Below are 14,230 nucleotides of genomic sequence, written 5' to 3'. Positions count from 1 at the left end.
GGGGGGGTTATTTATTTTTTTGTAATTTTTTTCAACCTTCAAAACACTTTTCCTGCATGATAATTACATTAATATTTTAGGCAGTAACAGTGAGGAACCTTGTGAAGCAGTAAGTAATTTCTTGGACAAGCTTGGGGGCTAGGCAATCTGTCAAGTACTTCTCAGCTTCTGGGTATGAAGCTTCATAATTAAAACTAATCAATCTCTTTTTGACCGCTCTGTAACTTTTTAACCCCACACCAATTAACTTGGAGGCAGGGGTAAAGTGCTCTAGCTCCCTATAAGACTCGCACCACAAAATTGTAATGTGGTGCTCTTCGTTAACAGCTGTAGTGCTAGGTGGCTTCAGGTGCCTATGATAGCTGTAAAGCTATGGCAGACAGTCTGCTTTCCTTGGTCATGCAGTATTAGCTGTGAAAGCAAACCTTTTCAATCTGCTTCTCTAAAGAGAGGCTTTTTCAAATATAAGCCTCCCATGCAGAGCTGGGCAGCAAAGATGGACCCAACATCTGTTTAGCTGTCGGACATATGACTGCTCTGTTGGGTCTCCAGCAGTTGCTCCTGGTGTATTGTGGTACTTGCACATGAGCTTCTTTGGACCTGACTGATGCCAGGGAATTTGTTTGAATGAAATGGGGATCCATACCCATTTAAAGTAAACCAACGTGATTTACTGTTTCTGTTTGACCATCAGCTGCTTTGAATGAATCAACTATTGTATTGAAAAGAGTGCACCTGAATGGTTTTTTTGCTGATGGGAGCAGTCCGGTTGTGCCACACACGGATCTTCCTTGTTGCTATTGGTCTCCCTGCATTTTGACTGGTCTTCTCTAACGAAGATCCTTTGCCTCCTATAAACCCTTTTCTTCAGGGATATACTGCAGCTGGTTCCATTCCTGGATTACTGCATTTTTGCTATCTTGGGTGCTGAATGCAGAATATCATGTAAATATAGATTACCATAGCAATTACAATGAACTATTGATGGAGAAACGTTACCTTTGCTCAGAATTAGTTAAGCTGTGTAAAAATACCCTTACAGGTCCAGATGTAGTTTATAAGTATGGCTGAGTGAGCTAGAATTTCAGAAAGGGACCACAGCAATTTTCATTACTGCTGTGAAGCTTGGAAATGGCCGCTTTTGCTTCATGTGTCTGTACCTCCAGCTTTCTGCTATTTGAGTGGTAAGGCTGACCTGTCTCAAGTGGCCTTATTTTACTTTAATGGCTTGTTCTTTCACCTGGCTTACTAAGTGATCTTGAAGACCAAAAATGGGACTGTACCATTTCTAAAGGAGAAATAAAGGGAGAAATATTTCCAAATACCACTGTTGTTTTAGATGATGACAGTTGCTCCAGAAATTTCTTGGAGCCACCAGGTTTGAATTATCCTCAGCATCAAGGGGATCCCTAATACTAAAATTTGGCAACAGAAACTTCCCCTCCCCAATTTTTACCACCTACGTGCACTCCCGCAGCTTGATGTACTGAAGGTGCAGTGAGCAGAGGAAGAGAAGTCAGTGTTTGAAATGAACAAATAGGAAAGGGGGGAAAAAAAAGATTTCAGCTGCCAACTGGGGAGTAGACCCCAGCTATGGTTTTTAAGTAATATGTTGTTTATGTTTTTGTAAACAAGTGTGGAGGAGAGGATGGTGCTTGAAGGTCATATATATCTATATATTGATTCGCTGGAAGTAGCTGGATTGTACATATTCCTCATCTATATGCTTCTAGGGATTATGGAGTTAAGTGTCTCTGAAATATTTGTAACCCTTCTGCATAGCAGGTGCTTCTTGAATAAACTTTGTTTTGCCACAAATCCTAAGCTAGAAAAGCTTAGTGGAAGTTTGCATCTCCTTGTGTTCCTTCTTCTCTAACCTTGCTTTAGTATTGATTTAAGTTGCTCTATTCTAATTTGGCTCAGAATGAGGGAATGGAAAAATTAAACGTTAAATTGCAGAGGTAATTAGTTGACTACAGTTCCTGAGAGATTTTCCCAGGTTTTAGAAAATTGTTTTGAAGTGGTAATAACTTTGCAGATGGTGAGTTTGCTGTTGCAGGCACAGTGCAGTTTTTCCTATAAACTGAAACACAGATACCATCTTGAAGGCTTTTAAAGTCTAATTCCTGTAATAAAGAAAACATGTTTGCTTGCCTACTGGGGAAGGTTCTTGATTACTTAAATATGAACTATAAGTTACATTGGCCACAAATACGTTGCTTACTGACTGCATTATTTAACCCAGAAGAAGACATAAAATGGATATGAGACGTTTAGCTTTGGAAAACATTTTTCTATAAAGCTGGCTATGCGATATTTTGAGTGTGAGAGAGAAGTGGCAAGGAATGGTTGAAAAGTGAGAATTCCTAATCAAAAGGGTGATGGCTTGACTTCGTGAGCGAAGGTATGGGAAGGCCTTTACCGACGCTTAGTACAAGCGTGCTGATGACTAAAAAGGCCAATGTGGGATAGGCAAATCCAGTTGCAAAAAGCACAGTGAAAGGTCTCCTTGGGTGGTATTCCAGTGCACCTTGTCACCTGCCGTTTCGTCCCTCGCCTGTCGCTACAGGGCTTTGCAAGTGTGGGTAAACCCTTCAGGCCTGCGCAGTGGATTTTTTAGGTGAGGCCCCACCCTTTACACCTGAGGTTTATCTGCCAGGGCCTAGTGAGCTTGGACGGTGACAGCAAAGTCCTCAGGTTGTAGGTTTGATTAGAGTATCCTTCTCTTAGATGGATGGCCTTACAGGGCTACACGAGCTCCATCTGCCCAGGTTTGAAGTTAGAGTTGTCCTTCTCCTAGGATGGTTGCCTGAAGGCTAGTGAACCCATCCTGCCCATGGGCACACTTTGTCTGACCCTTCAGTTGAGACCTGTATGGCGTGGGAGACCCTACCGGAGGCATGTGCCACCACCAGTGTAGCTCCCAGCCTCACAAGGGAACGCAAGCTCTTTCCCAATGACAAGGGGGTGTCTGTGAAAGAGAATCAAAAGGGTATTTATTTGCAAAGATAACTAATGTGTGGTGATCTGAGGTTAGACTGGGTAAACACTTTTGGTTAACATGTTTATGTAGTTAAACATACAAGGTAAATTATTTAATTTTATGTCCATTTCTTAGGCAATGTTTTCCAAAATCCATTTTGAATTAAGTCAGAGCATCTCCTTGAGTAGAATCTTTGGTAGAGTTTGTATAAAAGGGGAAAGAGGAAGAAAATCTGAAACTGAATTCTGAATTGCAGGTTAAACTGGATGCTAAGTATAGGAGGAAACACATTTTTATTTGACCACTGAATTACAATTATTTTCGGAGCTCTCATCAAGCGGCCTTGTTTATAGAATGTACACTTGTAACCGAGTAGTCCTCTTTTTTCCCCAAGTCCTTCACTTTTTCTACTATTTAAAGTGAGATCAAATTTAATCAACATTCTCTGTCACCACTGAAACTAAAGTAGAAAAGGGCAATTGAGTCATCCAGTCAGATTTCCTCCTAAATAACCTTTATCTCTTTATTTGTGAGTACTTAAGAAAAGAGTTGGCCTGCCTCATTTGTCTTTGATTTCCAAACCCCCCAACAAAGAAAACCCTAGACACCAGCTGCTGTGACATTAAGGTGTTTGATTTGTGTGAGGTTTTGTCAAACTTCTGCTACTCCATTTTCTTAGTAATTATGCTGCATTTTAGAAGCTGCCAGTCTGCAATGCAAGGTAGAGAACAGCTGAACAATTAAAACTTGGCTGTAATAAAGCACTGATGTGTTTGTAACACATATGTTCACCTTTAAGAAGGAGGGTTGTGAAAGGAGGAAACATCATCTCAGTGATTGGAGACAGCTGGAAGAGATTAGTGGTGGGGTGTGCTCCGAAGGAACATAACCAGGAATTCACTGATTTGCGGAAGAGCAGCAATGTGGCCAGGGATGTTGCTGTTGGGGAACCAGAACATTTCTGTGTATGTCAGCATTGGCAACAAGTGGAGAACAAGTTTGCTGCATGCCAACAGATGCTGTTTTCAATCTTGTGCAAGTCTTTTGTAATAAGAGATAAAGCAGTGTGTGTGAAGTTGAAAGATAATAAAATGCAGTGACCTGTTTATTTGGGTGAAATCTAGATTCTGGACTGTTACCTGTGTGAGAATGGGACTTGTGAGATGATGGAGAGTTAGAGGAAACACCTTGTGAAGATGTGGGCTGCTGTGCTGCAGCAGGTATCCTGGTGTTTGTTCAAATCCTGGCTTGTTCCATGTTGCTGGGGAAAAGATACTTTGAGTTGCACAAGCTTTGTCTGATTCTTTTGGAGCTGTGACCTCTCCTTCCACAGGAAATCTTACCACTGTCTAAGCCCTGGGTTTTGCTCCAAATTTCAGTGATGTAAGCTAACAAAATATACACAGAGCCTCAAGAAAATGTGTTCGGGAGCATCGGGGACCAAATGCTGGATTTGTAGCTAAAGCACATGGAATAGTTTATGGTTTTTACTGTGGTTTGTGTATGCTGTACTGTTACTGAATCAAAAGCAAGGCTGAGTATTTTACGATGCTAGTCTGTAATACTTGTTTTCAGTAAACTAAATTTACACTTATGTGTCCGTACATCACATTGCTTTGGTACGCAGTAATGACTGAAAGCATGCTATGTTTGGTGGTAAAGGTCTTGTGGGAAGTACAACTGTGTCCCCAGTTTCAATACAGGGCTGACTATCTACTTAAAAAAAAAAAAAAAAGGATAAACCCCTTAAACCAAACAAAAAAGAAACAAAATTCTTGAGAGCATTCAATGCATGAGAAAAAATCCTGAATGTTGAATAAGTGAACATACTTTCAGTACTGCAGTCTTTTTCCTTCTGCACTACATATGCCGCATATGTGAGATTCCAGTTAATTTGAGTGACGTATTTGAAATGATCAGAAACATGTGCAGGAGGAGGATACAGACAGGTGTTTTGCAACAACATGGTTAGTGGGGCTTGATATTTTACGGATTGTCAGCAGTGCTAGTGATTTCCAAGTGTGCACCCATCCCAGACTAATTGCAAAGTAAAATTCGCTGGCTGAAATAGCTGCGAGCATAAATTTATTCTTTACACTCTTCAGTGTATTCTCAGCTGTTAGTAACTCACACAGTTGAGTGCCTCTGTTACTGTCTTGCTTAATGCAAATTCACTGAGTACAGGATGGTGGCTTAGAAGTTGCTTGGATTCTTCAGTATTTGCAGGTAGGTTTATTATTCCATTGCTGATTTTGAACAACTGGGCTGTTTTCAGAGGTGGTAACAGAATTCTGTTGGACAAGAAAACTTTACAGCAAAAAGTTATTTTCAGTCTTTGGGCTATCTGCTTCACCTGACTCTGCTGCCTTTGCCAGGCATGGCAGAGTATAGCTTCTTGCAGCTGGCTTCCTAATGCTTCAGATCAAGGCCGTCACTTATGATCCAAGAAAAAGCTCAATTAAATTACTGTTCTTGCTTTCTTATCTGCTAACACGGTACTTGGCTACGTAGCTTGGACTTACAGCCAGAGCAGGTAACAGTTGCCAAGTTCTTGAGGAGTTAGTGTCTGTTATTGCTGCAAAAAGCATATTGTGGTACTGGTGAAGCACTAACTTGTTTAAAAACTGATTGGGAAATGTGGGTGGAGGTGGTTACTGAAAAGAATGTAGAGAGGGGGAAAAAAGTGTGTTTCAGTAAACTGGTAAATTCGGGGAGTTCTTGATGATGAAGGAAGTAGACAGTAGGTTGTAATTACAACTAGATACAGGCTTGATTAAGAAGTGTAATTTCTGGAAATGGCAAGGATCAAGGTGAGAGAAACAGCAGTGCCCTTACCACTCCCCAAAGCCTTAATAAAGAGTAAAACAGAATCATTGTGAAGCATGGTATCTACTGCTTTCTAACTTTTTTTTTTAAAATATAGAAACAGTTCTCTGCAGACTTGCAGCTTTCTGAGTTTATGTAATTTGCTAGAAATGCCCGTTTTGCCTTTAAATGTGAAAGTGCTTACTCTGAATGTAGTCTACTGATTTAGGATTTTTTCACAAAACTGCTTGTTCTTTGAAATGTAAAATGAACTTTTGTGGTTTTAGGCAATTCCTGGCCAGCAGAGGTTAAAAGGCCCCTTTGCTGCAGGGGTTAGGAACTTGCCTTTTTCGGCTGAATACTTGGTTGAAATCAACAAAGTCTTGCTGGCCATGGCTGATATTGAGCTGCTGCTGAATGCGCCAGAGCTAAATACTGGCATCTATGAGGACTTTTCAACTCAGGAAGATGCACTGAAGGTACTCCATTCCTTATGCATTTGTTCAGAGGGGAGAAGGGAGTAGTAGAAGAAAGAAGATCACCTTAGTGACTGTGTTAGCTGTATTTGTTGTTTTGCTCAGTATATGCTGGATCAATACACACTGGAGACTAAATAACAAAGAGTTTTGTGGCTAATTTTTCCTTTTATGCAGAATCTGGATACAAAGCAGAATGGTGTAGGAGTTGGGGGTGGGGGGAGGGAAGGGTTGGGAGAGGAAGGTTTAACTTCTTTTGTTGGAGAAAATGTGGTTTTCATCATGCAGTCTACATGTAGATGAATGTAGAGGAACATTTAAGCTAATCTGTTTATGTTCCTGCTTGGTCTCCTTAATATAACTGCTGTTCTCTGTGTCATATGAAAACAGTTGCTCACACGGGAAGAGTTGAGAAAAGGAGATTCTTGACTTTTGTATGAGGCCACAGGATAACGGTACCAGTTGTGATTAGCAAAGCATAAATTTGTGCTCAGTTTTAAGCTCCCTCTTCTCACTGTCACCCAGTGGATTTACCCGTGTGATTAATGATGAGGAAGTAGTTAAGGATTTGCCCTTCTTCAAAAGGGACTGAAGGAATTGTGTTTGAAAATACTCAATCCTGCTATCAAATGTGAGTTCAGTATGTAGAAGTCTGTGTTGTGGTTAATTTTGATCACACAAAGGAGCATGATACAGAGATTCCCACAGAAAACACCCATTGGAATTGGGAATTGCACGCGGTATGGTGCAGTTTAGTATCAGCATGGGTCAGGAAACAAAGTGGAGTCCAGACTTGTGGCAGTCCAGCTTTGCCCCTGAGCAAAAGCTACATAAGCAGTTTCTGCATCTGATATACAGGTCCTTTAAAAGCTTTTAAGAATTTCAGTCCACTTTTCCAACCTGCTTTTCTTTATGCTGAGTATATGCTTTTTCATTCTTTCTTTTTTTTTCATTTGGTGCTAGTTTCTAGTCTGATCTTGAAATTTTTATACGTTCTAAGGGTGTTTTCAGAAGAAGCAAATGGCAGAGCATTGTATTTTTAGAAGTGTTACTGTTTTAAATTCAAAATGATATGTAAATTCCACTGTTTACATGGACTCGGTCCTCCAAATACCAAGGCACTCTTACAATAGCATCTGGTTGAAAGGTATTTTCACATCATAGTTCAATGATGTTTGAGGTAGATTGTTATAACTTTGTCATTTAAATCTAAAACTTTTATGTAGCTTATGCTTTTGCAGTTCCATGCATATGGGAGGTTATATGAAGTGTAATAGTTGGGTTTTGTCTCATTCTTTTAAATGAGTAAAGAATATGTACAGTGTCTTCATGATCTAGGGGCAGATCTGTTTAATAATGAAGATACTGCAGTTTTGAGAAGTATGGTCTGCCCCTTTGCCTCAGGAACAGATGGGGTATATCAAATACTTCATACTCATCATAAAAGACCTGAGAAGGACGCATTCTTAAAGTTGTGATGGACTATTCAGTTCAGTTGCCAAAACTGATTTAATCTGTAAACTGCTGGTGGTCATGGTCTTCTTGTAGATGCTGATTTTTGGAATGGTATTTTGGAAGTATTACTTCGTTAAGTTTTTGTCTCCTGCTGGTATTGACTCTCCTGATGGCTTGTCATTACTGTGCTTGCAGAACGTAAAAGATATTTTGGATAAGCTTGGGGATCAAATTGCAGTCATACATGAGAAGCAGCCTGATGTTATATTAGAAGCATCTGGACCTGAGGCGATACAAATAGGAGATGCGCTAACCCAGCTGAATGCAGAATGGGACAGAATTAATAGAATGTATAATGATCGTAAGTGGTAAGTCAAAGATCTTTAGTTCCTGTGACCATGTGGTAAATATTTTATTACTTGAATATAAGCGTTTTACAAATATACTCTAATGATGAATATAAAATTTGAGAGTAATCAGCTTTAATATGTTAGTGTGACACAATAATTGACAGAATTAGTGAGTGTTGAAACGGTTAACGTGCAAATTGTAGTTTGGGTATTTTTGTGCTTTATGAAATAGAATATTTTGTTGATAAGACATAAAATTTATGTTTTGTGAAGGTATTGCAAAACAAAGTTCTAGATGAAAAATGTTAAGACCTCTTTTACCAAAGGATTAAAGAATGCTTTTGAAGGAAGGAAAGAGTTTAAAGGATGGGGGATTTTAAAGTACAGCATGTATGATAATTACCTATAATCTTTGTTGTAAGTAATTGAAGATGAGACATGACCAGATTAGAACACTGTGTTTGAGAGAACAAGACAATATTGAAGTCAGTGCTTAAGAATAGTTTATTTCCTATTTCCTTTCCACAAATATCAAACAGCTGTAATTTCACTTGGGCCAAAAAGGGGAGAGGGGAAAAGTTAAACTAGGCTTTGATTTCTCCCCACCCCTTACAGAAGATATTCTAAACTGAAAATGCCTTCTTATTTGAATCAACTGTAAATGTTTAAAACCAAACTCAATGCCACTTAGTCAAAGTTGGAACAAAGTGTGACAGAAAGGCATTTTAAGTTGGAATTGGTAAAAGTATGAAAGTGTGTGTTCAGAAAGTTACCACTAACCTGAAGGTACTGCTGCTATGCAAAAAAAAACCTTTTAATGATTGAAAATGATTTTATGAAAACTTTAAATTCAAAGGCTTATACTGTAGCTGATTTGCTTCTGTAGTATTTACTTTTTAATAGTGATACAAGGTAATAGTTAATGAATAAATCCTGTACAGCATGAAGTAATGTCTAGCCATGTGCACTTGCTTTGTAGCACCAGAGATCTGATGTCAAACATCAGTAGTGTATTTTGAAGAGATTGTTTTTAGGGAGAGTGTGTATTACACAAGCTGATGTTTTCAACTCGGAGCACTAGTGTATGTGTAGGAATATAAAAATCAGTTGGTGGTAGTGTGTAAGCAGAGACTTCTAGAAATTTTGGGCCACTGTATCAGCGTCATGTCCAGGTTTAAATTCAGGAGGCAGTGATTTTTTTAAATTTGAAAACTAACAGTGGTGCCAGGTAGATAGCACTTCCTGTGCTCTTGCTGGCTGCCTGTGGTCACCTTCTGTTTTGGACACAACTGCTGCAGAATCTGATGCCCATCTGTATTTATATGCCTGCAGCTATTTTCTGTGATGCATGCTAAGCTTTAGATATGCCTTTTTTCCCTCCTGTAACTTAATTGAAAAGCTTTAACTAATATTCTCCTTTTGTAAGTATGAGTTTAATTTCATTTACAACTTAAATTTGATTTCATTAAGTAGCCAGGGTTAACCAGAAGCTTCTCATTTAAAAAGAGAAGTGTATCAAAGAGTAAGTTCAATGTTTATGATTAGCTGGCAAAATGCGAGAGATTACCTCTTCAGTTGGTTCACTGAATGCAAATTAATCTTCAACTTCATAAAGCTTGTAAAGCAGTGCATCTTAATGAGAATAATATTGGGTGTGATTTTCATACAAAATGTACTATTGGACTAGCAATTTCAGCTAAATGATATGTAGCTTCCTAAATATATTAAGTGCTGCAATTTTAATAGAAGGCTGTACTTCGATTAATGAAGACACCATTAGTATCAATATTAAAACGCTGTATTTTGACATTAGTATTTTTATACCCTTTCTGTTACTAAGAAGAATTTTTAACCAAGTTTTTTCTTGCTCTTCCTGGTGTTGCAGTAAGTATAAACAAGAAGGCTAGAAGACTATCTTCTTAATCTTTGGCTGTTTTTTCTGTTTCTGAGTGGGCAGAGATTTTGACAGAATTAGGAAAAACATCTTAAGTCAGTGGCATAAAAAGGATGTAGTTTTCAGAGGTAGTAATGATTTTGTGATTGAGTGCCAGCTAAATAGCTAAACCTTTAGTAAAAGCTCTGATGTAACTAAGCACATGTTGAATAAACGCTATTTAGCTAAACTCTTAATTGTTCAACTAAATGCAGTTTACTTCAGTGTAAAGTGAAATGCGTGTGTGTTTATGTGTATGTTTGGGCTTAATAGTGTGTTGAGCTGTTTGTAACAATCCTGCTTCTGCCATGGCCTTTGCCCCAGTGCTGAATGTTAAATAAGAAAACAGTGTCAGAAAGGCATAAAGTAGCTTGTTTTCTATTCCTTGATTGCTAACTATGTGTTAGCATTATAAAGCAAATAGGGCTGGTTTTGTTTGTTAACATAGTAGAACTCTCATTTTAGTTAAAAGCAGCCTTCTGACTGTTCAGTGCTAAACTGCATGTTAAACTACACATTAATTTGGTGCCATAAAGATGATAATAATAATGAAATGCCTGGTAAATTATTGTGTGATTAAATTGTGTAAGACCTACTTATGTGGGCCCACTGGTAATACAGTCAGTCCTATATAACCAAAATCACCGTCATTTATTAAATTCCAGGCACCAGTACCCCATGGTTTATGAATAATAATTTAAAAGACCCCCGTAGCAATTAATCGTATTTCATGTTCCACACCATCTGATATCTGAGCCATTTTATGATAAAGCAAAAAAAAAAAAGGATTCTACAGAGCAATTTGGTTCAGCTAATCAATCTTTTTAAGTGATAGAAATTAAAGTTTGCTTAGGACTGCCATTTTTTCCTTTAGCTGGAAGTTAAAGGCAATCTGTGCTGTGGGCTGCTGTTACGACAGGAAGCCTTTGATACTGGCACTTAGCTAACCAGCCTCTCTGCTTCACAAGGCAGGCTTCTACTCACCAGAGTAGGAATTGTAGCCTTTTCACCAAAATGGTTTGGGTAATCTTTAAGTACTTTGTTTTAAACAGTCGTTTTGATAGAGCAACAGAGGCATGGAGGCAGTTCCACTGTGATCTCAATGACCTCTCCCACTGGATAACAGAAGCTGAAGCGTTACTAGCTGATGCCCGAGGTCCGGATGGCAGCCTGGAGCTGCAGAGAGCTGGCCTGCACCAAGAGGTATGTGTGATTTGTTCAGGAAATGAGCAAGCTGGAAAAAGTTTGGATTTTTCCTAAAATTCCAGTTTTCTATATAGATTTTAAATGAGGCTGTGCACTTGCACTTTGAAAAGTGGTATCTCTTGAAATTTCTTTTTGAATTGCTGTTTAATACGGTTCTTGGGGAAGAGCTCAACTCCTGCTTATAGTACAGGGTTTTATGATGACTCTGAGTATGGATGGTTTTGGGATAATTTGATATTTCAAATGTTGGCATAATTTTGGATGTTTCATAAGTTTTGTGTCAGCTTTAAAAGTATATTAAACAGCTAAGAAATAAGTATATTCTTTTACTTATTTTTTACTCATAATTTAAAATTTGGAGCCCAACAATGGTCAGTTATAACTTAGCAAGGTATTTGCTTAAACTGCTTTGCAAGATGCTGACTTGCTTAAGCAATTTAGAAGGAGAAGATTACTAAAAGCAGAATTTTCTGTTTAGCTAGACTACTTTACTTCCTTCTAAATAATAATAAAAAAACATTAAGGATGATTTTTTTTTTCCTTTGGGAAATAAATGGCTATCCAAGAGGCGTGTGCTGCAAAAGAAATGTAATGTTCTATCTAACATAAGGTTTGTATCTTATTCTTGTTGCTGCTTGGAGGTTTGGGTTTTTTTAGGGCATTTCCCTTATTGCTGATCTAGTTGCAAAGAAGTTTTTACTAACAATATAAGGTTTTTGTAGTGGTTGTGCATATTTGAAGGTTTTATTCTGACATCTTCTGACTTGCTTTTAGTTTCATGGATTTTCTGTGATATGTGGGACTGTGAGAGCATAGCCATAATTATCCTAGCAAAAATACTGGTAAGGTGCAGATAGTCAGGGGCATAGGTTATGAGAAGAACTGTTTGAAAAGAGTCATACCATCCATCTGCACTATCAGAAACTGCTGTGTTTTAAGGGGAAAGGAATCAAGCATGAGTGTGGATTCTAGCACTGATGGTTTTAAATGAATTCTTGTGATCTTAAGTAGTGTCCGGCAGCCTATTCTGTGTCATTATCTTTCCGTGGCACATTAGAAAATTGAACTGGATTCAACAACAGAATCTTAATAACTTAAATCAACAGCATCCAATTTAAAGTAAGATGTCTTTAAGTGCCTGTTTTAGTAAAATAATATGCACCCAGGATTCATCCTTCATATTATGAGCCACAGATCAAAGTCACTTTAGGTCAGGAAAAAAATTCTATGTGGCTTTTATGTTTCTGACAGGAACTTGAAGAGGGAGTCCGCAGCCATCAGACCAGTGTTTCAGCACTGAACAGAACTGGGGAAGGGATCATACAGAAACTGTCTGCTACAGACAGGACCTTCCTTCAGGAGAAGCTGGCAGGACTGAATAGACGCTGGAAAGCAATCACCGTGGAGGTCATGGATAGACAACATAGGTAAGAAGTTCATCAGAAATTTGGATACCTAACCAGATCCAACGAGGAGAATCTCATTTAGAAGACTGTGGGAGACAGAGTGCATTTATTGTGTGCAGTCATTAATCTGAATTTTCCTGACATTGAGAGCTATGTGTTACGAACTGTCTTCTAGACCTGATTTCTCATAAATGCACCTGCAGCTGACTGCTTAGTGAGTCTTTTTTTAATACAACCCACCAAATGACAACCACAAACCTTATTTTCCTACAATTTTTCCTTGTTTTTAAAATTGTTTTATTGCTAAGCCGGACTTTTTAAGGAAAAAATGCTCAGCTTTCTCTGACGGAAGCTGAACTGTAAGTATATTACCTTGATGTCTGGTTTTGCATTGTCAGAGGTACACAAATTGAAACACTGGTGCTGTTCTTGAATTTCCACAATACTGAAAATTAAGACCTTTATGTCTGTGTTTGCAATGATTTAATCCATCTGATTTTCTAAACAAAATGAAAATACGTTTTGATGTAGCCTTAAATTTAGTTCAGAAGATCAAAGAACAAGGTTCTCTGAGGTAAACTTTCAATATATCCAATTTTTAGCATATCTGGGAGTATAAGGTCCCCCTCTGTTCTTACCACTAAAAAAATATAACAAGGATAAATTTTTGGAACTAATAGGGGCTTTTGGAGACTATTTATGTAATTATACATTTTTAACATCTCCTGATACATTTAGAAGTGCAATAAGATTTTTCTTAATTGCTTAGTTTGAGAAGTTCCATTAAAGATTTGTGTGATTTTATGGAATTTTTTCCTTTGATGGTTTTGGGATGTTTCTCATACTTTCACCAACAGTGGCCTTGTAAAGGTGTCCTGGGTTAAACCATGAAAAGTGGCTTACAGTGATTAGGCCTGAAGGTATTGTCATTACTCTCACGTTTAATGTTTTCTGCAGTCTTTTAGAAGTCTATTTTGTGATTATTATTTTTTGCCTTAAATTTATCTATTTTTAAGGTTGTAGTATTAATTTGCAAGTGTCCTGCATTTTGATGATGACTATAGAATCCTTTTGTCTACCAAAATGAATCCTTTAAAAGGCTCCAACCACTGAAAAACACGACTGCTGCATCAGAAGTAACGTAGGACTGATGTGCTGTATTCACTGCAGAAACACATGTGGGCTTTTTCCTCTCCTTTTTAAGGCTAAAAGGAGAGAATCAGCAGCTGATAGAGTACAGAAAGAAGCTTGATGAGCTGCGTTGCTGGTTGGAAAATGTAGAAAATGCTCTGGACATAAGATTTACGTTCGACCATGAAGAAAACTTGCAAGAATTACAGGCAAGATTGATTAGTATGCGTATGTGTATACACATGTATGTCTTGTGCAAAGCATCAGAATGTGGCTTTTGGGAGGGGAATTTTCACATTCTAAATTGCCAAAAAATATTATGATGGTAGAAAACAGTTTTGTGAGAGAACTCAGACAGGCAAGTGGCAGTTTGAAATGAACTTGAGTCTATAAGTATGTTATGTAGCCAGAAGATGGTGGCTATCAGAAAGTGAGAAATATATGTACTACTAATAAAATTTAGTAAGTTGAATTGCACTGAAGAT

At 38.1% G+C, this 14,230-nt stretch overlaps 1 protein-coding gene across 4 annotated transcripts in view; it reads left to right on the top strand.

The window, feature by feature from the left end:
- UTRN (utrophin) overlaps window positions 1-14,230 on the top strand; it is a 369,401-nt gene that overhangs the window by 135,720 nt on the left and 219,451 nt on the right. For all 4 annotated transcript variants that reach the window (XM_061378712.1, XM_061378711.1, XM_061378710.1 and 1 more), the window contains 5 exons: window positions 6,076-6,267; window positions 7,915-8,087; window positions 11,055-11,205; window positions 12,460-12,635; window positions 13,819-13,954. In XM_061378712.1, coding sequence (XP_061234696.1) covers window positions 6,076-6,267; window positions 7,915-8,087; window positions 11,055-11,205; window positions 12,460-12,635; window positions 13,819-13,954 — 828 coding nt within the window. The remainder of the gene's footprint in view (window positions 1-6,075; window positions 6,268-7,914; window positions 8,088-11,054; window positions 11,206-12,459; window positions 12,636-13,818; window positions 13,955-14,230) is intronic.

The sequence above is a fragment of the Neopsephotus bourkii genome, unplaced genomic scaffold, assembly GCF_033783945.1.
Source record: "Neopsephotus bourkii isolate Nb327-2 ecotype Australia unplaced genomic scaffold, CSIRO-AGI_Nbou_v1 NB_1767, whole genome shotgun sequence".
NCBI lineage: Eukaryota > Metazoa > Chordata > Aves > Psittaciformes > Psittacidae > Neopsephotus > Neopsephotus bourkii.
This window is presented reverse-complemented; position numbering and strand designations above follow the sequence as displayed.